This window comes from Pelodiscus sinensis, chromosome 9 (genome assembly GCF_052426305.1).
Source record: "Pelodiscus sinensis isolate ZL-2025 chromosome 9, ASM5242630v1, whole genome shotgun sequence".
NCBI classification, from domain to species: Eukaryota; Metazoa; Chordata; order Testudines; family Trionychidae; genus Pelodiscus; species Pelodiscus sinensis.
This window is the reverse complement of record NC_143060.1, coordinates 22,855,813-22,883,446: the sequence shown is the minus strand read 5'-3', so window position 1 is coordinate 22,883,446 and position 27,634 is coordinate 22,855,813. Positions and strand designations below refer to the sequence as shown.

Genomic DNA, 27,634 nt, shown 5'->3' with positions numbered 1-27,634 from the left:
CCTGGGTTTTAAAAGGAGTTGGACACTTGATGGTGGCAGCATATCTCCCAGTACCAGTGAATCTATGACTGGGGAGTTTTTGTAAGCAGAGCCTATAGAGCAGGGGTGGGCAAATTTTGAAGTAGCCTCGGGCCACCCTGGAAGGGGTGGGGCTACCCCAGCCCCAGACCATGATTGGTCTGGGATGGGGGAGCCCCTTTGTTCCCCCTTCCCACTAGGCACCCATACCCTGAAAGAGGCTTGGCACACTCCCCCACATCCAGGCCAATCAGGGCCTGGGGTGGGGGAGCATGGGAAGAATCCTCCCGCCCTGCGAGGAGCATGTGGCACTTTGAAGTGGCCTGGGGGCAAGGGAGCAACAGGGCCTCCACAGGCCGGATGCACCTGCTTGGTGGGCCAAATTCGGCCCACGGAGGCCCTTTTGCCCACCTCTGCTACAGAGCCAAGGTATTTTAACATACCTTGAGGGGCCTCACCTTCTGCACTCAGAGTAGAGAACAGCCCTGACAGCACCCTGACAGCACCTAATCGTTTTTGTTGCTCTTTTCTGAACCTTTTCCAATGTTTATATATCTTTTTTGAGATGAAGCAACCAAATCTGTAGGCAATATTCAAGATGTGGGCATACCATTAGGGTTGCCAGATGGCTGAAACAAAAACACCGAACACCCCCCTTCCCCCCAAAAAAAAACCCATGGGGAAAAATTTTGTTGAAGGAAAAAAAAAAGAGGGGGGGGGGGAACCAAAGTAGTTGTTGAGCAACAACAACAACAACAAAAAAGACTCCAAGAACCTGGATCACTGTGAGGAGTTACCAGGTAGTTATTAAAAAAAACAACAAACAAAAAAAACCCAGACATGCTTCATGAGGGGAGGGGAGGACCAGCCAGGAAGAGAGCGGTGCTGGCCAGGAAGGGAGGGGCCTAGAAACAGCTAAGGAGGGGGCAACGGGGCTGGCTGGGGGAGATGGGGGGCCAACAGGAAGCAGGGCTGGTCGTGGGGTGGGGGGTCAGGCAGAACGAGGCTGGCTGCAGGATATCGGGGGAGGGGGGACCAGCCAGGAGGGGGCAGGGCTGGCTGGGAATAAGGGGGGGTGGGAAGCACAGCTGGAGAGAATCAGGGGTGGGAAGCAGAGCTGGTGGGGGGAGGGGGCTGCAGCGGCACTGGCTGGGGGAGATCAGGAAGAGGATGGCCAGCAGGAAGCACAGCTGGCGGGGGTGGGGGTGCAGCGGTGCTGGCCGGGAGGAGGAGGGGGGGGCGGGAAGCAGAGCTGGGGGGCGGTGCGGGGGGGGGTGGGAAGCAGAGCTGGGGGGCAGTGCAGGGGGGTGGCAGGGGAAGATCAGGAGGCGAAGGGTGGGAGTGAGCAAATTGACGGTGGGAAGTAGGACTGACCCAGGCACTTACTGCCTGTCCCGCACAGGCTCCCGCAATGCACAAGCGAGGAGTAGGCTTCCCCTCCTCCTCACACTCAAGAGACTGAGGGCTCCCGGAAGCAATGGGGGGCCCGCCTTCCAGCTGGGACAACCAGCTGCTCCTCCGCCCATGCCAGGCTTCTGTCCCTCCAGTGCTCAGCTGAAAAAATCAGAAAATACCAGACATTGCACATGTCCAGTATTTTCTCATTTTTTTTACCCGACATAGCGTGCAAGTGCAAATACCGGACTGTCTGGTAGAATACCAGACACCTGGCAACCCCACATACCATGGATTCAGATAGAGGCAATAAGATATTCTTCGTCTCTTTCCCTTTTTAAAATGATTACTAATATTCTGTTTGCTTTTTTGACTGCTGATGCACATTGCGTGGGTGTGTTCAGAGAGCTATCCACGATGACTCCACGATCTCTCTCCAGTAGTTATAGCTAAACTAGTCCCCCTCATAGTCTATGTATAGTTGGGATTATTTTTTCCAATGCACATGACTTTGCATTTATCAACATTAAACTTCATTTGCCATTTTGTAGCCCAATTATCTAGTTTTGTGGGATCCTTTTGAAATTCTGCACAGTCAACAGAGGGGAGACGGCTGCTGCCCACACCCCAGGCATGGCCCTGCTAGGTCCCACTTCAACACAAGTTACCAAACCACAGCACAGGCACAAATGGAAGTCGGGGGCGGGGAATGAACTGCAGCCAGTGTGGGGGATGGGGAAGATTTCCCAGCCCTACTTACTGAGCCGGGGAGCCTGGGGCAGCGGGCGCCTCTGCAGCTCTCACCGACGCTCAGCGCTCAGGCGGTGGCAGGCTCCGCCCGCGTTGCTGGCCTGGCCGGGCTGGGGGCGGCGCTCGGCGGGGACATGGCGGCTGCACGCCGAGGGAGAGCCGGGGATCCTCGCGCCGGCTTCAGGCGGGACGCGGGGGAGTTGGGACCCGCCGTGCCGCAGGGGCTGATCAGAGCGGCCCGGAAGAGCGGCCAGTTAAACCTGGCGGGCCGCGACCTGAGTGACGGTGAGAGCCCGGGCCCGCTGCTTTCGCCCGGGGGAGACCCCCGCTCCTTTGTGCTCTGCCCTTGCCCGGGGTGGGCCCGCTGCCCCCCCCAGGGGAGGGGCCCCTGGCTCTCCGTGATCCGTGGGGCGGGCTGCCCCACTGGAGACTCCGCCACGGACCACGCGGGTAGGGGGGTGCCAGGTTTCTCCTGACGGGGTCTGTCTAGCTTGGGTAGGACACTGTCATGCAGCGCTTTGAAGATGTGACAGGCGCGGCGGTATGTTTGTTTCATCTGCCCGACCTGAAATCACCCCCCACTCCTTCACTCGGGGCTTGAACTTGTATTCGAAGTAGGGCTCCAGTTGTTGCTGTGGCGGGTAGATCCGGACTGGTAGAAAACTATTGCAAAAAGGCTTCCGATAGCTTGGATCCTCACCAGACAAAGCTTGGGAATGCATTGGAAGCCATTGCAGTCTATGTAGGCCATAGCCATAGGTGTAATGTGCTCTATTTGTATAAAGCTAACCCTGGCTGGGCCAATGTAGACGGGCTTTTCTGGAAAAGAGCCCCGATCGCCATTTTCGCGATCGGGGCTTTTTTCCAGAAAAGACTACTGGGCTGTCTACACTGGCCCTTTTCCGGAACAGTGTTCTGGAATAAGGACTTATGCCCGAGCGGGAGCAGAATAGTTTTTCCGGAATAGCAGCTGATTTTGTACAGTAGAGCATCGTTGCTTTTCCGGAAATTCAAGGGCCAGTGTAGACAGCTTGCAGCTTATTCCGGAAAAGTGGCTGATTTTCCGGAATAAGTGGCCCAGTGTAGACACAGCCTAAGTGAGTTGATGCATTCTGCTCCCGTAAAGGTTCCAAACAACCCTGAAGGAAGGGGTTAATGCATTATAATACTCCAATCTGAATGTTACAGTGACATAAATGCCACTGTCAAGGAGGTTCAGAGCCAAAAAGAAAGGGTGAGGCTGTTGCAACCAAGTACAGATTAATAAAGGCAAGCAGTGGCACCTGGCTTTTAAAGGAGCAGCTGGGGATCCTGCAAACCCCAGAAGTGCAAATGCCTTGTCAAGTCTTTTCAGTCATGAGGATCTCACACCATCCTCCTCATAATCTCCATGATGTTTAGCTATTTCAGCTGGTTAACTACGATTACATAAATTCTTTGCTTAAGAATGAGAGCTGATCAGAAAATAAGGGAAATGTACTAATGAAAGTAGTCAATTGTTCATTTAATTTGGAAAAATGTTGCAATCAGCTAAGAAGAATAAAGTTATTTAACATTTTTGGATAATCATAGCGACAATAAAAGTTTAGGATTAAATATTAGAAGCATTTATTATACAAACATGCCATTTTTTGTGTGTAGTACCTGCGCATGTGTGGCGAATAAATTTGGATATTCCAGAGGAAGCCCATCAAAATCTGTCGTTTAGTGCTGCTGATCGCTGGTGGGAGCAAACAGATTTGACCAAACTCATCTTAGCCTCAAACAAACTGCAGTGTCTTTCTGAGGATGTCAAACTTTTGCCTGCTCTCACTGTACTGGATGTAAGTAAAGAGCTCCTCTTTTAATTGACCAGTCACCTAGTTTTGTGAGATCCTTTTGAAACTCGTCACAATCTGCACAGTCAACAAAGTGTGGATGGCCACTGTCCACACCCCATGTATGGCCCTGGTAGGTACTGCTTTAACACAAGATTACAAACCACAGCACAGGCACGAAGGGAGGTCTGGGGGACAAGTGAATTGCAGCCAGTGGGGAAGAGAAGGGGATGCATCCCTCTCCTTCTCTGAGCCTGCATGCCGCAAAAGAGTTATTTCCAGTGCTTCAGAAGCTCTGGCAAGGCTGAGCTTGCTGTCTGCCTTTTCCCTGTGGGTGCTCCAGCCTGGGAGCATCCATGAGGATGCCAGACCACAGATGTTGCTGGACTACAAAAGTCTGGACTATAGAGGTCCAATCTCTATTTGAATGCAGTTCCTGCTTGGAAAACCTTAAGAATACAGCCATAGGTAGATACAGAAGATCAGAAGTTTGTGTGTATAAGAGGGTTGGGGAGTCTCACACCAAAGGATTCAGATGAGCAGTGCCCTGTTAGGCTGCCTAAAATAAGAGAACTGTACTCCTCTGTAGTGAAATGACTTTCATCTTGAATTTACTAGTGTCTGGTAAGTTCTTCTCTACCACTTTTCTTCTTGTTGTTTGAGAAAAAAGTAACTTTACTGCCTGCTTGCTGCAGCTGGTGGGAGGGAATGCTTACCCTGTTCTCCACTGGGATGGGGCTGCACACAATTTTCTTTTGTAGGCATTTAACATGGTTTATTTCTTGACTATAAAAAGGGTATTGACAAACAGCTGTGTTTCCAAAATCTTTTTATTTCTAGATACATGATAATCAGCTGACATCTATTCCTTCTGCTATAGGATTTTTGGAAAATCTTCAGAAGCTGAATGTCAGGTAAATAAGTATTGCAAAGTCTGAATGCAGTAAATACTGAAATATGTGTGTGTGAGTAAATACTGAAGTGTGTGTGTGGTGATTGAGAAACTTTAAAATCTTCTAAAATTGTCTGCCTATAATTTAGGAAAAGTTCTCTAAACAAACACTGTGTTCAGTGTTATTAAATGGCTTTGTAGCAGTGAGGAGAGAACTTTGTGAGGATAGTCAGGCTTTCAATTTGATATTTAAGTTTAAAATTAATAAATTAACAAAGCTCCATTTTTGGTATTGAACGTGCAAAGAGAATCATTCAGATAAACTACTGTGTCTAGACAGATATATTGCACGGGCATTGGAGTCTGCCTTTATGATTCTCCTATTATTGAGACCTTGATTTGTAACTTTTAAAAACTTTTATTGAGCAATGTTCATTTTCACTGATTTTTCTATATATAGTTCTTCGAGATAATTTTCAGACCTTTTAGCCCAGTGATGTTAATCCTTACTTTTGCAAGTATATATCTCAGACCCAAGACTCTGGATTTCTCAGGTTTCAGTTCTTAGAAGTATTGCAACTAAGTCATATTTTTATCTGCAATGTGATCCCTACTGCTGACACGTGACACATGTAAGGATGCTTGGAGAAAACAGTGATATAAGCATGCTCACACGAGTCTCTCAAATTGTCATGAAAATGTACCAGCTCTGATACAGAATCTACTTATTTGATTGACCAATAATGGAAAAACCTAAACCTCCCATATGTCTGTTTTGGTCTGCGTGATGGGTTCCGCCCTTCTCCAAATATCTTTTGGGAGACTAGTGAGTGAATAGAATTCCAGCGAGGGAGCCCTAAAGACAACTGGACAACACTTTTTACATGAAGAAAGCTGATGTTGTTTGTAGTTAAATCCACTCTATCAGTGAAAGTGTGGGAATCTGAGTTTTGGAGACGTCACTGCTTGTGTAAAACATATGTTGTCTGTATGTTTAAATATTGTTGATGTCATAAAACTTAATTTTGGTTTCATGATGAATGTGCACTGTATATTGTTAATCCTCTGTCACATGACAAATACAGATGCTGAATGTGCCAGGCACTAAGGATGGAATTTTTCAAAAGTGCAAAGGGAGCTATGTGCCCAACTCTCTTAACTTACAAGAAGTCAACAAGAGCTGGGGATCTAATTCCTTCCCTGTTTCTGAAAGTCTTATCATAACCATGTCTAGGAGGGTGCATTGCTTTCTGGTGATTGGGTGCTGAAGGACATTGAAGTGAACTGAAGTCTGTCCATTGACTTCAATGAACTTTGGCTTAGATCCCAGACTTGCAAGGCTCTTCACAAGCCTTTAAGCTCTTTGTTAATCTCTGTATAGACAGTATTAATGTATGTGTTTCATGAACAAATTTAAAACAGTGAAAACCACAGTATCTGAGTTTGGTATGATCAGGGAATGCCCTTTTTCAGTCTTGTTGCTTTTAGATTTTCTATTCCTACTATACCCATAAAAGTTTTTCCTGTGGAACAACAAGGTGACATCATCATGTCACTCTGCATCCCACAGCCCTCAGTCACCTCCCCCCTCAGTCACCTGGCTTCCTTCCTCTCTCCTCCCTGCTGCTAACTCCATAACAGGGCCTGCAACCTATGTGGCTTGCGAGTAAGCTAAATATGGCTCTTAGATTCCTCAACAGCAGCAATCACTTTTCTTGCACCTTGAAGAGGTGCTAGGCTTGTGGGAGGGCAGGACTGCATGTTGAGTGGGCAGGCATTGGTGAGGCCCATGTGGGGGGGGTCGGGACTGGGGTACGCCTTGGCCCTTGAGCCACCGCACAGCAGCTGGCCGAAGCTCTGCCGGTTGCCATGTGGTGAGTGACTGCCGGTGTTTTCAAAACAGCTTCTCTAACACACGTGGGAGGGGAGGTGGCAGGACCCGTGCTGGGGGGAACCATGGAGTGTTGGGACTGAGGTGCACCCCGGCCCTCTGAGCTGTCGTACAGTGGTTGGCTGAAGCTCCAGCAGCCACCACGTAGTGGGCGGCTGCTGGTGTTTTAAAAAATATTTGCCCTGTTGTACCGGCAGTGGGACCTGTGAGGAGGGAGAAGGGGCCTGGCCTGGCGAGGAGGGGAGAACAAGGGACCTGGGCTGGTAGGGTTACCAGATGGTTTAACCAGATGGTTTAACCAAAAATACTGAACACCCCTCCCCCTCCCGCTCCCCCCCAAAAAAACCCCCAGAGGGGGAAAAAAAACAAGGGAGAGACCAAAGTTGTTGAGGGGGGGAAAAAAAGATGCCGAGAGCAGTTAAGCTAAAAACAACAACAACAAAAAACTCAATGTGGCCCCTTTAAGAAATGCTTTTGAAGCTTTTTGGCCCTAACAGGCTGCTGGCAGCTGTCCGCCATCTTGTTGTCTTGCTCTGGGCCGGACAGCTCGCCTGTGGAACCCGGAAAGCACTCGGGATTTTTGCCTCCTGTCCAGGGAAAAAAATCAGAAAATAGTAGACATTTTAGGTGTCCGGTATTTTCTGAATTTTTTACCCGACAGTAGGTGAAAATACCGGACTGTCCGGGTCAATACCGAACACCTGGCAACCCTATGGGATGGGGGAGACAGGGAGGGAGAAGGTGCTCAGGCTGGCGGAGGGAGGGGGAGAAGGGGCCCTCTCTGGCAGAAGGGGAGAAGGAGCCCTGGCTGGCACGGCTGCAGCCCCGCCCTCTCTGGTGTCGGGATGAGAGCCGGGGTTGCCTACCCCCCATAAAAGAAGGGTTGGCAAGCGCAGCGAGCAGGCGGTGCAGCTTCCTAGAAATTCTTCAAAGGAAAATATGCACTCAGTCTAACAGTTTCAGTTTAAGGCTAAAAATACTCTTCATATGCAGTGAGTTTGACAGTGACATTTTAAAAACTTATTTATGTTACATAGTGTTTTTTACCATATAAACTTTCAGGTTTGTTGACTGAATAATATCAATACTTTTTTTTTTTTTTTTTTTAAAGATGCTAACAGAATAGCAAGTAGGCAAGACCAACTAAAGCTCAGCTTCAAATGATGGTTTAAAGTCTTCCTGAGCAAATAAACATAGGGGAAGAGAACCTAGGAAACTAACCATTAGACAGCTGATTAATTTTTATGTCAATTTACATTTATAGTACTATTTTAACCCTGTCTTGCACAGTGCTGTGTAAAACAGAAGTATTTCCAAACAGTTGGGTTTAGAACAGGTTCATACTGATGTAACCCTTCACATTTATTATTTTATTACTAGTCATAACAAACTGAAAAATATTCCAGAAGAGCTGACACAGTTGAGACAACTGAAGACCCTGCTTCTTCAACACAATGAGTTGAGTCACTTACCAGATGGGTTTGGACAGCTTATCAGTTTAGAAGAGTTAGTAAGTTGCATCTTTTTTTTTGTTTTTTAAATGATTTTTTTCTTGGTTAGCTGGTTTATCTGTACTTTGCTATAGGCAGATGAAAAAGCCTGTCTTAGACAGGGCTTCCACCAAAACTCACTTCATAAGTATTTTAAAATATTCGAATGATTTCTGTGTACCATTGGATGTGGCACTAGATCTGATTGAAACCATGTTCTTTAGTTTGCCAAATGTTTGAGCTTTTTGCAGCATCACACATAGCTAAAAATCACGTATAGAAAATATATGATCTTGAAGTTGAATATTAAAGCTTTTCAAATGCATCACAAAAAGTCAGAGACTTGGGCTTCTAAGACACTTGGGCACGTTCGAAAATCCCTTCACAATCATCATCATGGATAGGTCAATGAAATAATCCATCAATACATAGCAGCAGCCAAAGAAAATTTCACAAAAATATAAGAATGTTTGAGGTATGGGAGAGGAAACAATACTATAGTTGCTACTACCGCCACCACTGCTGGAAAAATCACATTTTCTGTTCCTGTAAGTTCCCAAACATGCCACCCAACTAAGTTTGATGTTTTCTCAGGAATTAACTTTTCACATGGGCTGTTTTTAAAAGCCATTTCTCAGGTGTGGTTTTTTTTTTTTTTTTCCCCCCCCATGCCCAGGACATTTCCAACAACCAACTTGCAAGCATTCCATCCAGTTTTGCTTCCTTGACCAGTTTGCTGCAACTCAATTTGGCCCATAACCAACTGAGGATCCTTCCTGCAGAAATCAGCACATTGAAAAGTAAATTAGTTTCTTACAGCATTTTAAATATCTTACAATACATTGATAATCTCTTATCTTAAAAGATGTTGCTTGAGTTTTTATTGCAATTGAATAAATAGGTATAATGTGACGTATTGTAAATGGCTGCAGTAAGTTGCAGGTAACAGGTTATCATGGATATTTATCTTTAAGGTTTCTGATAGCTGGCATTTCTTGACAGAACGTGAAGATTATTCAGAGAGGAGCAAGGATGAAGCTTGTTCTACTTAGAGGCCCCTGTTCTTGTTAACACATAACAGATGAGCCTTTTCTTACAGCTTATGCTGTATGGAAAACAAGTGCATAAAAGAGATAGAATTAGAGCTGGAGAAAGTATACATGGATTACTTACACAAGTTGAACTTTAATCTTCAAAGCATCTTAAATCATCAGGTTTAATAGCCATTTAAGCTACAAGCGGACTATATTTGCTATAGCAGACAAAGAGAAACAGATTGTGTACTGAGGGTAGAATGTTAGTTTCTAAACTGCTGTAGATAATGTGTGTAGATCATCTTGAGATCCCTCCATGCCACGTCCAATCCAACCTCCCCCTACTTTGTTGCCAATATTCTGCTTGGTCTTTGAGTAATTAATGTGGGTAGAGTACTCTGAAAATCTTTGAATTCTGTTTATAATTAGACAAACAAAACATTTGCAAATACTAAAGTGGAAGTATTTCTAAAGTTAGCAGCTTCCACACTTTAGAAAACTGTATTTCTGTGTGCAAGCTTCTGCATCTTTAGTGATTAGTAAATGTTAGAATTTTTGATATTTCTATTTTTTACCACTCTAGGCTTAAAACAACTTGATTGTACTAAAAACCACTTGGAAACCATACCTCCTGAACTGGCCAATATGGCATCTTTAGAACAGCTTTATCTACGAAAAAATAAATTGCAGAACTTACCAGAATTTCCATCATGCAAGTTACTGAAGGTAAGTTTTGTTACAGGTTCTGTAATGTAAATGTATGGAGTAAAATTTGTTCTTAACCTTGTTTTGCTCTTATGAACATATAAGTTATCACAAATTACTTTAAACATTAGCTTAAACTACAGTTCTAGGCACAGAATTGTTACCAGTGTGTATAATAATGATTATTTTTAGATCTGAGAAAGTGGAAAATTTTGATTGCTTTTAAGGGGAATTACTGAAAAATTGAATGTAATGATGTGCAGTAGATATTATTTATAGTATTCTCTAGAATTGCCTTGTTTTCCCAAGCATTTTGTAAAACAATGGACTGTCAGTCTGATCTGTGTCCTATCTAATATAAAGATGGACCTGTCTTGAGTAAAGGTATTCTGAAAATGGCTAAGAGAAGCACATCTCTCCATGTATAGACTTCTAATCACAAAACAAATCTGAATACAATTTGCAAACTGCATCCAAAAAAAAAAACCTCATTGACATCTGCAAGGCCTAGTTCTGGTGCATTTTGTGAGTTGTAATAGATATTTATAGTTAAAGCCAGGACTGGGCAACCTTAGGCCCGGGAGCTGGATGCAGCCCCTGGCTTGCCTGGATCCTCCCCCCTCCGCATTGGGGAGCCACTGCTGGCACTCCAGCCCCCCCACTGCTCCACTATGGGCCTAGAGAATACAAAATCTACTAGGCTTAGCCCTCCTCGCCCCCTTCCAGGTTTTGGTGTTGGAGGAGAATACGAAGAGTGTCTTTTTCCTTCTCAGTTGGGGGCCACGTCACTTGTGTGCAGCCCCCTGACTGATTTTTCTGTGGTTCAGTGGCCCCTGACCCAAAAAAGGTTCCTCACCCCTGGTGTAAACCTATAGCAAAACTTACATTTTGCCAAAGAAATATAATTTTTAATTATCTCTGTTTCTATAGGAGTTACTTGTTGGTGAAAATCAGATTGAAGTATTAAATGCAGAGCACCTTAAGCATCTGAATTCTCTCTGCGTATTAGAGCTTAGAGATAACAAGCTAAAATCGCTGCCTGATGAAATTACTCTGCTGCAGGGATTGGAGCGACTTGACTTAACCAACAATGATATCAGTAGGTAAGATTAAAAACCATATGAATCTGTGGTAATGAATAGCTAATGAAATCAGTCTTCATTATTTGAAGCAGTGAATTATTATTCTAATAATTCTGTAGATATAAACATATCTACAGAATTGTGCTTTGCTGTTTTTTAAAACCAACTAAATGATTTGGCTATAAAATAAAATAGAACCCTGAGAGGTTTCTTCTGATTCATTTTACCTTTTGTGGTCTTGATTCCACTGCATCTCCATTTTTACATGTGTTACTCTTGTGTAACTATTTTTACTATTAAATCTAAGATTTAGAATAGCAGGTGATCTGACTGACCGGTGCTAATCATATACTGGTTTTGTTGAAGTCACTCTCTAAAATGAGCTACTTTTATTTGCAGCTTACCTTATACTCTGGGGAACCTTCCTCAGTTGAAACTCTTGGCAGTGGAGGGAAATCCTTTGAGAGCTATTAGAAGAGACATTTTACAGGTTAGTACACATAGGAATCAGGTACTGCTTGATATATTAGAACTTTATTCAGAGTACAAATGCAAGCACTCTAAGTTAGGGAATGTCAGAATTAAGGTTGCCTGGGTCGCCTTAATTCATAGCATTTCCTGCAGCATGTGTACATTATGAAAGTCTTTAGTTATGTTATTACAATATGTCTTTTTGCACTGAATCCCTTCCTCTTTCAGTGCTGAGGATGGCTGATGATAAATTAATGAGGAGCTATTCTCTATATTTTCTCCTCATTTTTCAGTGTGTGGTTTGCATGCTATTTAAACCCTGTTCTGAATTACTAATTTTTGGGCTTTTCTGTGACACTCTGAAGGATTTGTCTCCTTGTGGCAAGGTGTAGGCTCTGAAGCAGGCTCTGCTCTTTCCAAATATGCCCTGCAGACAACAGCTCCAGCCCTGCATAGTCTGCCTTCTCTTATGACTTAGCCCTCCATCCAGGTCACGTATTTGTCTGCCCTTTGCCCTTTTTGGGATATACAAAGAGTCTAGCAACAGACAACCTATGTTCAGGTGAAGGGCTCCAGGTCTAACCTTGGTTGAGGTCTCAAGGTCTTAACTATTCTTTGACTGCAGAACTTTCTGTTGTCCAAATTCCCATATATCAGGAGTAGGCACCTGCCTTCTCCTAGAGTTTCAATTCCAGATGCAATAGTAGGCAATTAAATTATGCACCCAAAATATTATTCTGCTGCTTCCTTGGATCACTTTCTACCAGCTCCCCCTTCCACAGTGCATAAAGTCACTAAAAACTGAAATCAGAGGTAGCGTCAGACCTTCTGAGTGTTTGTGCATCCTTTCTGTTTGAGTTTGGCAAATAAACTACAGCCAGAAAAAACAGGCAGCTGGCTCCATGTTCTGTATTATAAACAGTACTGCAGCTCCTGCAACAAACATGTCAGGGGTCTTTTGGAAAAACTGGTATGTGAATACGGAACCAAAGAATGTACCATAGTGAACAGGCATAAGAGGGGACATATTAAGGTTACACAAGCAATATTAATTCTGGTGCTTACCAGCTTTTGGGTAACCTTAATAATGTTCTTTTAGTATATTTTTGTGTAATTTCCTATATTTTTAAAGAGCCAATTGAAAAATCAGAAATTCCATCATTTGCTATTATAGTGATACCCACATAGTTCATCAGCAGGGTTGAAACCATTAGGTTTGCCACATAGACCTCTGCCACTTGAGTAATGGATAATAATAAGGTGCTCACCTGTAGTGCTGTCCTCATAGAGGATTACAGGAATATTTTGCCTGTGGGTTTGACATATATTTGCTGATAGCAGAAGATGGATGGGACTCAGAAAACTTGGATTTTTCACCAGGTTCTAGAAGAGAATGTTCTCTAGTAGTCACAGATTCTTTTGCCCTGTTTCTTTAAACCTGTCCTAGTCCTCTCTTTTTCCCATCCCTGGCTCCTTGTCTGAGTCCCATTCTTCTCTCTGTAATCTCAGTCTCCAGACATCAGGCTTCTTATCTCAGTCTCTGTGCCTAGCCTTGTCTCCCACTCCAATTTGCCTGTTTGAGTCCCAATTCCTCTCCTCCATTCCTATTTCCCTTGTTTCCTCTCCAGGCCAACATCTTGTCCTCTGTCTTCTTTCCCAACCAGTCCCAGTTCCACATAGCTCCTTAATTGCTCTGTCTCAGACCCAAGGGATTCCCAGTGTTTCACCTGGGTTTTTCATTCCATCTCAGTTTCTGACCCGAGTCCTGCCTGATTCTTGTTCCAGTCTCCTGTCTCGGTTTCCTTTTCCCAGTCTTTTCACCCAGCCAGTGCCAATGCCCTTCCCATAGCCTAACTCTTTGTTGAATGTTTTCATTCCCTCCCCTTCCCCAGGCTCTCGTCAGCAGATCCCAGCAGTCTGTGTCTTTTTTTCCCCTCCTCACCTTTTCAATCCCAGTCTTTTCCATCACCAACTCCTTATCCTAATCTCCTTCTTCAACCAGTTCTGTCCTCTATCCTGGCTCCCAGTCTCACTCTTCATGCTCAGCCAATTCTAGCTTCTCTTCCCCTTGGACTCTCAATCCCATTCTCCCTCCTCCCCAACTTCCCAATCACAATTTCTCTCTCCCTCCTCTTTCCCTCTCACTAGTTCAGATCTTGTCCCCTCTGCATTCCAGTTAGGCTCCCTCCCCCCATGCTACCTGGCTGTTATCAGGGAGAACATTGAGAGCACTTCAGAGACGGGCTACATTTCCTACTGCTGCAGTATGCAGTGATGGTAATTATGGAAAAATATGGCTCTGCCCCTATCCTGGGGCAGGAAGAAACATGCCAAGTCACTTTGTGGGGAAGAGTGTCCAGAAAGTGGACTGATCACTCTTAGGAAGTCTCTGCTGAGTTTGTCCGAACTAAGATTTTTTTTGGCATTTATTAAATTTAGTCAAATCTGGGTGGATGTTTAGAGGAACAAAGGCCTACCCCCTGCCAAATTTCAATCTTTGCTCCAAAGCATGGAGGCTTAGAGCAGTGTTTCTTAAACTGTGTTACATGGCACACTGGTGTGCCGTGGAGAACAGAATTCAAAATGTCCTCCCTTAAAGGGGCAGGTGACCTTTTTTCTTTTTGTGCTCAATAACTTCCCCCCGACCCTTTCTCCCCCCTTCCCTCCCCGACCTTTTTTTTTTTTCCCTCCCTCAACAAAAAATCCTTGGTGTTCCTCGTTTTAAAAAATATATATTGTTTGGTGTTCCTTGGACTTAAAAAGTTTAAGAAACACTCCATTAGAGCTTTTTAAAGAAAAGATCACCACCATTTTTTAATATTGGCAAAACAATGTATTTTCCCCTTACTTCATCCTTGGAAATGACTGATATTTCCCCCCAAAATTAGCCTGAAGTAGAATACCAGTCATTGCAATTTTTAGCCCAAATGGTGAAAGTTTAGCAAACCTGATAGTCGACTGAGAACATGATCCTTATAGTAGGAAAATTAATAACATGGAGTGCTATGAGCCTTCCCTACACTACTGACCTTTTCACTCCTTGTTTGTAATAAACCTACAGAAATACTGATAGACAAGTGCTTTTGTCTTCATGTTGTTTTTCTTTGCATTTTTAGAAAGGCACCCAAGAACTCCTGAAGTATCTGAGAAGCAAAATCCAAGGTACAGCATTATTTTGCAATATATGTTGAAAGAAGAGACTTTTTTTCCCCAAGTATTGAGGCTTTAAATGCTTTAGAATGTAACCAGGGCAAATTGTGTTCTCTCTCTCATCCAGTTCTTCAATGCTCTTTTCCCACAATAATTTGCTTTTATAATTCAACAGATTCTTCATTTTCACAGAGGATGACCCCAATTTGAATATCTTCAGTTAATGAGAATTTGTTCTGTGGTATTAAGAATAACAATAATTTAAATTGCTTAGAGCATAAGAATGGACATGCTGATTCATACCAAAGGTCCATCTAGCCCAGTATCCTGTCTACTGACAGTGGCCAATGCCAGATGCCCCAGAGGGAGCGGATCACAACAGGTAATCCTCACTTGATCCTTCCTCTGTCTCCCACTTCCAGAGAACACCATTCCTACCCATTCTGGCTAATAGCCATTGATGGACCTAACCTCCATGAATCTATCTAGCTCTTTTTTGAACCCTGTTAAAGTCTGGCAAGGAATTCCACAGGTTGACTGTGCACTGTGAGAAGAAAAACTTGCTTTTGTTTGTTTAAAACTTGCTGCCTATTAATTTCATTAACCCCTAGTTCTTATATTGTGGGAATAAGTAAATAACTTTTTCACTTTTTCCACATCAGTCATGATTTTATAGATCTCTATCATATCCCCCCTGTCAGGCTCCTCTTTTCTAAGTCCTAGTCTTTTTAATCTCTCTTCACATGGGACCCATTCCAAATGCCTAATCATTTTTGTTGCCCTTTTCTGAACCTTTTCCAGTGCCAATATATCTTTTTTGAGAAGGGGCAACCACATCTGTACACAGTATTCAAGATGTGGACGTACTATGGTTTATATAGAGGCAATAAGATATTCTCTGTCTCATTCTCTATCCCTTTTTTAATGTCTCCTAACATTCTATTTGCTTTTTTAACTGCTGCTGCACACTGAGTGGATGTTTTCAGAGAACTATCCACAATGACACCAAGATCTCTCTTGAGTAGTTGTAGCCAAATTAGTCCCCATCCTATTGTGTATATATAGTTGGGATTATGTTTTCCAATGTGCATTATTTTACATTTATCAACATTACATTTCATTTGCCATTTTGTTGCCCAATCACTTAGTTTGGTGAGATCTTTTTGAAGCTCTTCAGTCTGATTTGGTCTTAACTATCTTGAGCAGTTTGGTGTCATCTGCAGATTTTGCCACCTCACTATTTACCCTTTTCTCTAGATCATTTATACATAAATTGAATAGGATACGTCCCAGAACAGACCCTTGGGGGACACCACTAGTTACCTCTCTCCACTCGGAAAACTTGCCATTTATTCCTACCCTTTGTTTCCTGTTTTTTAATCAGTTATCAGTCCACAAAAGGACCTTCCCTCTTATCCCGTGCTTTCTTCATGTGGTCAAATGAGCTAACGGTTCCTAAATTCTGCATAAAGAATTCAATTGGTAGCTTTTTTTCCTGAACCTCCTAGTTGATCTACATCTTGCAGTTTACCCTTTCTAAGCTCCTTCATCTGCCCCAGTGGCTTAATTGTGGAGCGAGAAATGCTGATCTTCTATGTGAGTGTTAATTGAACTTGCAAAATAACATTACCATGGTGGTTACAAATGTAAACTGCTCAAAGTAGATGTACATGTAGGTGAGTCTACCTTAAATACTCTTTCCTGCCATGGAGATTTAACTTCAGTTAACTAATATTGTAAACAGTAGTTTTGGTTTGTCTGAAACTAGAAGGAAAAAAAAAGATGATAAATGTCATTCAAATCTAGATCCATCTGAACTGCGTTCTCCCCATTTATTAGTTGAATTCCATTTGCGATGTGTGGCTAGCAATAAAAATTGTAAACTAGAGAATTAGATACTTCTCTGGACAGCCAGTTTTATATTTGGGTGGGTTACGTCCCGCTTACGTTGAATAAAGTAAACTCATTAGATCTTATAAGACTTAGATGCTACCTCTATCACACCATCAAAAAATCTCTGTAATAAAATACTATGGGGTATTACACCAAGTGCCCTGCTCGCTATGCTCTCCAACCCCCTTCTCCAGCGACACGCAGCCCTGACTCCCCCGCAGCCACCGGGGAGGGCCAGGCTAGGCTGAGGCGTGGCAGTTGTGGCCTGCCCAGCTCTCTCTCCCCAGCCATTGGGCCCCCTGCAGCCAGACCAGGCTGCTAGGGTGTTGGGCTGAGCTGAGGCTCCCACCCCTCCCCTCCCCTCCCCCTTGGCCAGGAAGGGTCTGGGGCCGCCCCTGCTCTTGGCCCCAAGGCTGTTCGTGCTCTTGCCCCCCCCCCCTTTCAGCCCCTTACCCTCCTTTCACCAGCCCCAGCTCTTTGCCCCTGACTCTGAGGCTATTCTGGCTCTTGCTCCTCCTCCCCCGCCAGTCCCTTCTTCCCCACCGGCCCTGGCTCTTTCCTCCCCCCCCAGCTGCCTAGGAGTGGGGCCTGGGCCAGATTGCACCTGGCTCTTCTCCCACTGCTGCTGGAGTGGGAGGGATGCTCACCAGGGCCTTGCAGGCTCCATGCTCTTCTCTCCAGTCGCTGGGGAAAGGAGAGGAGGGAGACGGCCAGGCTGCAGCAGAAAACTGGAGAGAGGGGAGAGGGAGGAAGGGACTGCGGGACCCAAAGCGACATGATGACATCACGCTGTCATCCCTCAGGAAACACTTTTGTATATGTATATATGCGTGTGTGTGTGTGTGTGTAATATATATATATATATATATATATTAGACAGAGAGAGATTTTCAGAAGCAGCTAAGTGAAAAATAAAATAGATTGGGGGATAGGGAAGGCTGGAACCAAGCCCTCTCTAGACCTAACTACCCCGCTGCCTATGCTTATTTCTTCTCTTTTCAAGAGAGAAAATGTGCACCATGGACCTTTCTACCCTGTCCAGAATTTTTTGGGATCTTTTACTTAAATGTCTTCCTGTTACAAAGCTAATGGGAAAAAGAAGCTCCCACCCATAGTGGGCCTGGCTTGCTGAGCTGCTGGCAGGGGCATTCCTGCCCTGCCAGAGCAGCCTTCCACCGCAGTTGGGGAAGGTGGGAGAGGAGGGAGTGGTTCTAGCCCAGCCCTCCCCCCTCTCACCTCCATTTAATCGGTTAACTGGTTAAACTTAATATTTAAACCAGTTAACTAATGAAATGGGATTTTATATCCCTAGTAGAAATGCTTGAAAAATAATTAAATTATGTAGTGATTTGATGCATGGTAAATAGATATTTATAAATGAATTACCTCATACACACAGGAATTTAGAGAAACCTTCTCCATTTAATATAGAGGTAGCCTTTATAGCATATATAGTGTTAGGGTAGCTGTTTGAATACACATACTGAGGACCATTTTTCTCTTTAGTATATAACCTGTAACTGACACTGTCCTTTTTATAACGTGTTCATCTCTTTTATCAGAAGGTGGCAGTAGTACACAATCAGTTTAGTGTCTTGTACAGGGTTCCAAATGACTTTTGAAAAGTCAGGTTCAATATTATCCTGAAAAATTAAACCCTTGTACCAACTAAAGAAAGTATGAGTATAAATAGTTATCTTACTTTAATTTCTATAGAGATGCTATGCTGTAGATAGAAGTTAGCTATACTTACTGCAATATTTATCTAGATATTGCATCTATCACTGTAAGACCTGAGAACTAGATAAGCTGATGACTGCAGCAGTCCTGTTTCATAGAAGTTTGGTTTGCTAAATAATGCATGTTGTTGTTTTCGACCCTTCTCTATTAAAAGCACAACTGAATGTGCTAATCTCTTTCTGCTCTCAGACATTTTTTCCATAGTGCTGCTTAAAGTCTGTATAGTTTCTTTTTTTTTTTAGTGGAAATTTAGACTTAGAATAACAATTTTACTTTCTGACAGATTCTTATGTGGTATTTTAAAGCTTGTTTCCACAGCTCTTTACATGCACAGCTGTTGATTTAATCCTCTGTTCTCTATCCACAAATGCCATTTTTACTCAAGATGAAAAATAATGAAGAATAAGAACTCTAGAGAGAGGGGTACTACATATGTGCTTATGCAAGCATTAACATCTATTAAGTGGATTTTTAATACATATGGTTATGTTTTTTCTAGATGACGTAATTAGCCCAAATGGGGAATCTTCTGTGACAGCCATGACTCTTCCAAGCGAGTCAAGGATTAATATACATGCCATACATGCATTAAAAGTATTACAATATAGGTGAGTGTTTCACAAGGCTATCTATTTCTAGCACTGTTAGAATACTTTCTTATTTTACATTTCCTTCATTTTCAGACTCTCATTGATGGAGCTGGACAAAAAAATGTTGATGAAATTTTTCTGTCAAAAAAAAGCCCTACGTTGTTTTATTAAAACTGGAATGTTTTGTAGAAATGTATCAGTTTGGACAAAAAAAATTTGTCAAGAAGGTTTCTTGGGTTAAAGCTGCTAGAGAGCTCATTCAGAACTGCCTGGTGGTTAGTGCATACACCTAGAATGTGTGGATATGGGTACGTCTAGACTACATGCCTCTGGCGACATGTAGATTAGACTACCCGGCATAGGAAAATGAAGCGGCAATTTAAATAATCACCACTTCATTTAAATTTACATGGTTGCCGCGCTGAGCATACCTGGGAGGTCGACAAATGCCTTTGATGTCCACCGTGGAACGTCCAGACTTCCGCGCTGAGCCGACAAACAGCTGATCGGCTCAGTGTGGCAGCCATGTAAATTTAAATCAAGCGGCAATTATTTAAATCACTGCTTCATTTTCCTATGCCGGGTAGTCTAATCTACATGCCTCTGTTGCCAGAGGCATGTAGTCTAGAAGTACCCTATGTCTACACTGCAGCTGACACTTTCATGGTGCTTGGGCTGTGAAGCTGTTCATTTGCAGTGTAGATGTTTAGGCTCAGGCTGCAGCCTGATCTCTGAGACACTCTCAACCTTTCAGTGTCCTAGAGCCCAGGATCCAGCCAGAGCCTGGGACATCTACACGTCAGTTAATCAGTCCTTTATCGTAAGTCTCACAAGCCTGAGTCAGTTGGCATAGACCAGCCATGCGTTTTTAATTGTAGTGTAAACATGATCAAATTTCAAGTCCCTGCTCCAAATAAGGTAGGACCTGAGTCTCCATCTCCCACATCCCAGGTAAGGGCCGTCAGCACCACTCTGTTGTCTATTCTAGGGTCTTCCTCTGTTTGTGTCTCTCTCACAAACGTGGGTTTTTTGTGAAAAATTCCAAAGGTCTCGTTTTCTTTCCAACTGGGAATCAAAACAAATTCCAAGACCTCTCATGTTTTTGCAAGGCAGAATTTTTGTTTTCTGGCCAGCCCTATATGGTACGTACTGGACACAAAGAGATCCCAAACTTGTACATGTCCTGGTGTACTCTTGCTTCTGTGTCTTTTTATTTTGTGTGCCCCAGAACAAGCAAATCTGAATTGCATCTAACATTTATCATGGCAGAGTTTCTTTAAAGCTTGCTGAAATGTTAATGCCTCAGACATTTTAGCACCTTTTATCAGCTCTCAGATGTGTTAGGAATATTAAGAAATCACCCTCTCCAAACCCCTTCATGGTTTTTAAAGGAATCTCTGCAACTGCTTTTGAAATGTAAGCAATACGTCACAGGTTAGACCAGGAAGTAGAAAAAATACTACATCCATTTGAAATTGCAACGTATCACAATGTAATGCTTAGAAATGGAATAGGGCCAGAACAATAGGGTTAATGCCCTTTCTCTAATAAAAAGTGCTGTGGGATCTTTAATTACCTCTGATGTTCAGAAATTCAGCTTTATTTTTTCCCTGAGAGATGATATCTTCAGCATCAGCAAGCCTGCCGACCGGGGAAAAGGAGCGGGTAAAAGGGGCAACTGCATTGGGGGCTGGCAATTCAAAAGGGCCTGGGGCTCCTGGCCACTGCCACCACTGCAGCAATGGCAGCTAGAGTCCCAGACCCTTTAAATTGCTGATGGAGCCACGGGTGCCACACTCTGGGTAGTGCTAAGAGCTGGCTGGTGGCGGGAGGCGAGGAGTGTGGCGTGGTCTTGGGTGATGCTGAGGGTTGGCTGCTCCTAGCCGCACACCTTCTGCCTGAGGTCCCATCCTGTCTGTGAGTGTGAAGCCAGGCCTCCTCCCACTTTGTCCAGGGGCCTGGCAATTCTGTCAGCCCTCTTGAGCACCAGGGACCCCGCAGCACTATCCTGGGGCATTGGTTCTGAGGTAAGAGTGCCCTTTGTGTAGTCCCAACATCTTTTTCTCTGACACTTCCATGTTTGAGGTATTGATATGGCCCAACACTGCTTATCTTCTAAGGACTGAAAACAGATCCGGATCACCATGCGAGGAGATAAAATGGCTTTTTTGCAAGCTTTCATGGCACCATGTGCTGATAGCCTCCTGGTTAAGCAGAATTACAAAATATGCACATTTCAATAAATTCTTCTGTCCATTATCTTTCTAAAAGAGGAAAAATGTTCAGTTAATGAACAGAGTCATTTACATGTTACTTTGCTAAATAAGATGTCTTTTATTTAGTGAGAAGCAAGCAGCTGTGATTCCTGATGAAATATTTAATGCAGTTGGAAGCAATTCTGTCTCTACTGTAAACTTTAGCAAGAATCAGCTCACTGAAATTCCAAAAAGGTAGGGCTACTCCTTGGTCAGTGTCATTTCACATCCTAATAATCCTTTTCTCTTTTTGACTATAAGCAGTGCATTAAAATGTTGTGTTTTTAATCTTGTTGCCAAAAATATTTACTCTGAATCATAATTTTTAGTTGAAGACATATTTTATGTTACAGTATTATGAATAGGATGATTGTACCTTTTGTTAATGGTAGGTGAAAGAATCGTAGCTAGGAGAAGATATGGCCAAGTAGTACTTTCATTACACATATATAAGTGTGAGTGTGAGGGGGGGATTGTTCTTGGTTTACTAAGTGTTGATACAAATGAGGAGATAGTTCAATGACACTTCACATAATAAAAATACAGAACAACCCATTGACTAATGTGGTGAATCTGTAGGACCATAAAATGGTTCACCTTTCCCTATCCAAAGAAATAATTAGTGTGGGTCCAGTACTTTGAGAGCTTGACAGCTCTGTGCTGTAAATGAGAGACAATTTCTGCAATAAGCACGTTCCACATTTTTCCCCTTCAGTAATAGTCTGACATCCTCTCCCAGCATGAAACCACTACAGTTTTTACCTCCAAAATCTGGCACTTTCTAATCTGGCAGCATCTGTGATCTGGCAGGACCATGGATGCTCCTGGAACAGAGATCCTGGGAGCCTAATGGCAGGAGAGGCTGGGGGCAGTGCAGGACAGGGGCTGGAGCCCCCCAGCAACTCTGGGAGCGCAGGGCTGGAGTCCCTGTGGCAACCCCCAAGAGTGTGGTGTTGGATTCCCGTGGCATCCCCCAGCTGTGCAGGGCCAGAGCCCCAGTCCCATGGCTGGTCCCGGTTGCTTGGAGCCGGAGCCCCAGCCCTGTGGTTGTTCCCAGCTGTGCAGGACAGGCCCCAGCCCCACAGTTGCTCCCGGTTGCTCGGGACTGAAGCCCCGCAGCAGGAGCCAGAATCTGTGCTGCCCAGGGAGCCAGCAGTAGCTGGGCAAGTAGCCCAGCTAGGTTGTGGGGGAGCTAGTGTGAGGGAGGAAGGGGAGGCAGGGTTCCCTGATAGGGCAACTTGCCAGCAGTGGGTGCTGAGCTTAGGGAATGGTGGCAGGAGACCCCTCCCGGGTCTGGCAGATTCTCTTGTTCGGGACCAGTCAGGTCCTGACGATGCCTAACCAGGGAGGTCCAATCTGTAGTACTGTAGCACTAGATATTATTAGTCTTCATTCTGCCTCAATGCAAGTCCATGAAAAGCATTGCAATAACTTCAGTGGGAGCAACACAGTCTTCTGTTTGTAAAGCATTTAAGAGTGTGCTGTACAAGATAAAAAGGAAGACATGATCCCTGCCCCAAGGAACGTACAGACTGCAACATGAATTACTGTATTTTGTGGCCTCAAGAAAGAAGTGAGTTTTCAGGAGGGATTTGAATGTTGAACTTGATTCTGAACAGGGCAGTCAACCTCAGCTCTCCTATCTGGCCCAGTAGCTTTGTGGCTTACGCTAGAAGCCACAAGTCAGCACTGCCAAGCCACCATCCATGCAGTGAGGTAGAGATGAAGAATCAGAAAGAGAGTCCACCCAGGAGAAGGAAGAACCACAATCCCCACAATCCTGATTAGGGCATCTAGAAGATATAGTAAAATAAAAATGAATATTTAGTAAGAAGAATATCTATCCTAGTGTTTTGACAATAAGAATTTATAAGCAGTACTACCTAGACACTAAAAAAGGTGAGCAAAATAACATGCAGCCTTCTGTGTGTCTGTTTCTTGCAGTTACACAGTACTTTGCATTCATACCACAGTTTTGATCTTGCAGTTCTTATTCAAACAAAACTTGTATTATCTTAATGGGAGTCTCACTTAAGTAGAAGCTGTAGGATTGAGTCCTGCATACATGCTTCTGGGAAAGGACCCTCTCTTCATATGTTTTTCCTAAAGCTGTACAATAAGGCTATGATCCTGACTGAAGTCCCTAATCAGCACTGTAATATAAGTATATAATAATCGTATATGTCTGCATGTCTCTTATAATGGACTAGGACTCCATTGTACTAGGCACTAACAAAAACAAATAAAACTGACGGGGACAGCCATTTTGTTCTATCTCCTGTATGAAAATCTCTCGTCAATGCAAGTGTATTCCTAGAATACTGTAGAAAAATCAGTTTATTAAACCAGTATTTGTGTCTATACGTAAACATCTCCATTTGCTTAGTCACTGTGTTAAAGACTGGGGGAGAAAGGTGTCAGTGCATGACATATATCGGGTGGGGAAGATGTTTTGGGTCAGAGGGCCCCGTTACACAGAAAAATCGGTCAGGGACTGCACATAAGTGAGAAGGGGGGGGGGGGAAGCTCTTTGCTGACATGGCTTAAATGAATAGCTGCTTGACAGAAAGGAGTTTCAGGAGGCATGGAGAGATGAGTACTCTACATGTTAATTGCCTTCCTTAATCGGAGGGATTTCAAATAACTTCATGAACTTCCAAATTGTTTAGATGGGAGTATCTCAAAATTACCTCAGCACGCTACTTACCAGAGCAACAAATATTAGGTTCTCTGTAATTCACAGTAATCATACAATGAAACAGAAATGAAAGACTGGAGCAACATTGACATTAATTTCAACATTAAATAAGCTATTGCATTTCATTGTGGCTACTGAGAAGAGTGACTCTTTGGTTCCTTTTACAGTATTTATAGTGTGGAAGTTAATGAAAGTCCAGTCTATTTTTGCCACAGTTTTTTGAAATGTTTTGTTTGCTGACTGCACTTTAATAGTAAAGCAGATGAGTGAGAGCAATCTTAGAAAGTTAACTTTGGGCATTTTTTGTTTGCGTTTAAATTTAATCCTCAGTCAACTTTGATAAGTGCATCTCCCATTATTTTCTTCCTGCCAACATTGCTGTGAAATCCCACAGAAAATCCCCGACTTGTCAATGAAAGTTCCATTACAAGAAAGTTGTTTTTTTATAAATTACACAATTAAAAATAAGATGATGTACTCATGTAATAAAACTTTATTTTAATGGGTTGCAGGATCGTGGAGCTGAAAGAATCAGCCTGTGATGTCAATCTTGGCTTCAATAAACTCTCTTCGATTTCCTTGGAGCTCTGTGTACTTCATAAATTGACACATTTGGATATCAGGTGTGTGATCTTTGGCTGGCCTTCCTTTTAGAGTAATTTCTTTTCATGCCTTTTTAAGCTATCCATTTGGACAGCATAGCAGTATTCAAATCTTTAATTTTTGCTTCTGTGACAGTTGAACAATTGGCAGGCTTGAAGTTAAATTAGGGGTGGGCAATAATTTTTGCGGGTGGGGGCACACTTAATGAATTTTACTATGCAGTCATGGGCCGGCTCCACCCCCGGAAGGGGCGGGGCTGTGGATTAACCTCTCTCCAGAGTACAGGCAGTCCCCGGGTTACATGGATCCGACTTGCATCGGATCCCTACTTATAAACGGGGTGAGGCAACCCTGCACTAGCTGCTTCCCCCCAGCAGACCAGGGAGATGCGAAGCTAGCGCCTCCTCCCCCCCCCCCCCCCAGCAGACCAGGGAGACGCGGAGCGGCTTTTCTCAGCAGACCCCTCATCTTGAGAATAAAGGACTGAGGGAAGTGAAGTGTGGGAGAATAAAACTGAGCTCTGGAGAAATGTTTGGCTAGAGTTTCCCCTACAATATGTACCAGTTCCGACTTACATACAAATTCAACTTAAGAACAAACCTACAGTCCCTATCTTGTACGTAACCCGGGGACTGCCTGTAGTCTGGGACTGGAGGCTTTGAATTAAAAACACAATAAAGGGCTCACAACTCCTGGCCCCATCGCTATTGCCTTGCCTAGCAGGCACCCAGGGTTGCTGCAGCTATTTAAAAGGTTCGTGGGTCCAGCCCCTACTGGGGTAGCGCTGTGACCATGAGCTGTGAGCCATTTAAATAGGATCCTGCTGCCTGAGCCACTGCCTGGAAATTCGGTGGCACAAGCAGCAGGATATGAATAGAAAGTGGCAAGATGCAGTCCATGGGCTGGATCAAACTGTTAGGAGGGCCAGATCGGCCCTCAGTCCACATCTTGTCCAGCCCTGAGTTAGATGGTGATCAGGTGGCCTAGACCTAACCATTGAAAATTGATCAAGTAGAAAAGCCCTAAGTAAATAAGACATGATCTGGCAGAAATATACTGCCTCAGCAATGTAAAGGTTCTCATGGAGTTCAAATGACTTTGGAAAAAAAAAGTCTTAAAGGCATTTGTGATAGCAGTGCCAAACAGTTATGTAGTCTGAGAGTAATATAACCCTATTGTGCTGCAAAATTTCAGTGCGTGTACATTGGCAACTATATTTGTAGCGGCTTCAGTAACTTTCAGTAGGCTCTTTATTGTCATTCAAATGAATAGCTTTAATCTTCATAATTTTTCATAGTACGCAGGGTGTTCATTCAAGGTGGTGGAATTGTCACTGACACTTATTTCTAAGGTATAGTGCAAAATAAAACGTAGCCAGACGTGGCAGCTTGCATTGGCTTAGTTATATTAAAACAAGCTGCCTTAAATGTATATGCTGCTGAAAAGGGAGAAGTGGAAGGAAGTGTTAGGCTGCATGTTGTAGGGGTAGCTAAGACCAGATGAGGTGGATGATGGGGAGGGAACCAGGCAGAATGAGGGTAAATTGTTTATTCTAAACCTGTTCAACATTTAATGACCCCCAGTTTTCAGTAATTGGTCCTATTTACTTGAATACTGTATAAATCACGCAGTTGTCTCCTCAAACCTCCTTTTCATCTCATTTTAAGAAGCTCCTGAGAACCTTTTAAGAAAGAGGGTGGGTTGGGCAATGTCATTGTGTGTATGTTCTGTGTCAGAGATGGGGCTGGAGGATGCCAGCTCTTTGCAGCTTTGACTGAAATATTCTGAACTCTTACCTATGTGTTGATTTAGTCCATGAGCTGCTTGGATAGTCCTTTTGTATGACATACTGACCATTGTACAACGGTGGGTACGTGGCTATTTAAATGCTATTTTGAAATTATGATGGCGACTGATTACATTAAAGGTTTGATTTACTTAACTTCTAGTATTTATGGAGTAGGAATTATTGTCAAATGTATATTAAGGTGATGCTCTATTACAAAATGTTTGGGTATCTTTTTATGATAAAATCTGTTCTCCACTGACAGGCAAAAATCAAAATACTAAAGAAAACAATGATTTCAGTGCCTGTTGGCAACTGCTTGTGGTCTTGGCATATCCACAAGGCAGTTGACTGGTTTAGCATGGTGTTAGTAACATCAGTTCCAGGTCAGAATAGCAAATTTGCTTTCCTGAAAACCTTAATTAAAACCTTAAATGTGCTAAAAGTTAGTGAATGCCACTTTTCTTTGTTTACAATTCAGAAATAACTTTTTGACATCTTTACCTGAGGAAATGGAAGCACTGACAAGACTGCAAATAATAAATCTTTGCTTTAATAGGTAAGTCCCCTTGCCGATAGGCCTTCTAGACATATTCACATATAACCAGAATTAGGCAAAAACATCATGTGATAATCTGTGTTTGAATCAATGTGCATGGAAAATAGAAATGGCAATGCTTTCCCTTCCTGAATACTAAAAAGCCTGTTCATATGAGGGTTCAGAATCTGGTAGTAATGTAGTTTTGTTTCCAAGTCACTAATGAGAACAGTTGAGAGTAATTTGTGGTGTTACCTCATGTCATTGCTTTTTCCTGTTCTCCCAGAATTAGTTAGCACCTTAAAAGTTCAAAGAATTCTTCAAATATGTTAACTAAGGAATAGGGCTGCACTGCATGGCTTTTATGTAAGCAGATGCAAGTGCTTTTTACTTCTATCTGCTGATAATTAACAGAAATATTCTGTCATTGATTAGGGATGTAAGCGACTAGTCAACTATTTGATAAGCAAAAGTTTATCAGCTAGTCGGTACACTAGTCGACTAGTCGCTTCCCTCCTTTGCTGCCTGTATAGAGGCAGCAAGGGGAGAGGGAAAGGAGAGGGTCCTGGAGGGAGCCGGCTTGAAAGCTGGTTCCTTCCAGCAATGTGGGAAGGGACAGGGGCGCAGTGGTGGCCAACTTTGAAATGTAAAAGAATCCCCAGTGGGGGCTTTTGTTAATTTCAAAGAGGAAGTACAGCATGTAGCCTGGGGTCAGCGGGGCTCCCTGCTGGCCCCAGTCTCCACGCAGTGCTTCAATCTTTGAAATACACAAGAGTCCCTACTGTACATTTCAAAGGCGGAATGCAATAGTTCTTATCGACTAATTGAATAGTCAA

The 27,634-nt window shown here is 43.5% G+C and overlaps 1 protein-coding gene across 2 annotated transcripts in view; it reads left to right on the top strand.

The window, feature by feature from the left end:
- Window positions 1-2,190: 2,190 nt before the first annotated feature.
- The window catches only part of LRRC40 (leucine rich repeat containing 40), a 34,772-nt gene continuing 9,328 nt past the window's right edge, over window positions 2,191-27,634 (top strand). The window contains exons 1-13 of one of the 2 annotated variants that reach the window (XM_075936228.2): window positions 2,191-2,448; window positions 3,805-3,986; window positions 4,821-4,894; window positions 8,144-8,273; window positions 8,930-9,053; window positions 9,871-10,013; window positions 10,923-11,095; window positions 11,474-11,564; window positions 14,662-14,707; window positions 18,828-18,936; window positions 21,261-21,368; window positions 24,384-24,494; window positions 26,742-26,819. In XM_075936228.2, coding sequence (XP_075792343.2) covers window positions 2,298-2,448; window positions 3,805-3,986; window positions 4,821-4,894; window positions 8,144-8,273; window positions 8,930-9,053; window positions 9,871-10,013; window positions 10,923-11,095; window positions 11,474-11,564; window positions 14,662-14,707; window positions 18,828-18,936; window positions 21,261-21,368; window positions 24,384-24,494; window positions 26,742-26,819 — 1,520 coding nt within the window. In that variant the 5' untranslated portion in view covers window positions 2,191-2,297. The remainder of the gene's footprint in view (window positions 2,449-3,804; window positions 3,987-4,820; window positions 4,895-8,143; window positions 8,274-8,929; window positions 9,054-9,870; window positions 10,014-10,922; window positions 11,096-11,473; window positions 11,565-14,661; window positions 14,708-18,827; window positions 18,937-21,260; window positions 21,369-24,383; window positions 24,495-26,741; window positions 26,820-27,634) is intronic. The other variant, XM_006120240.3, reaches the window with a different exon arrangement.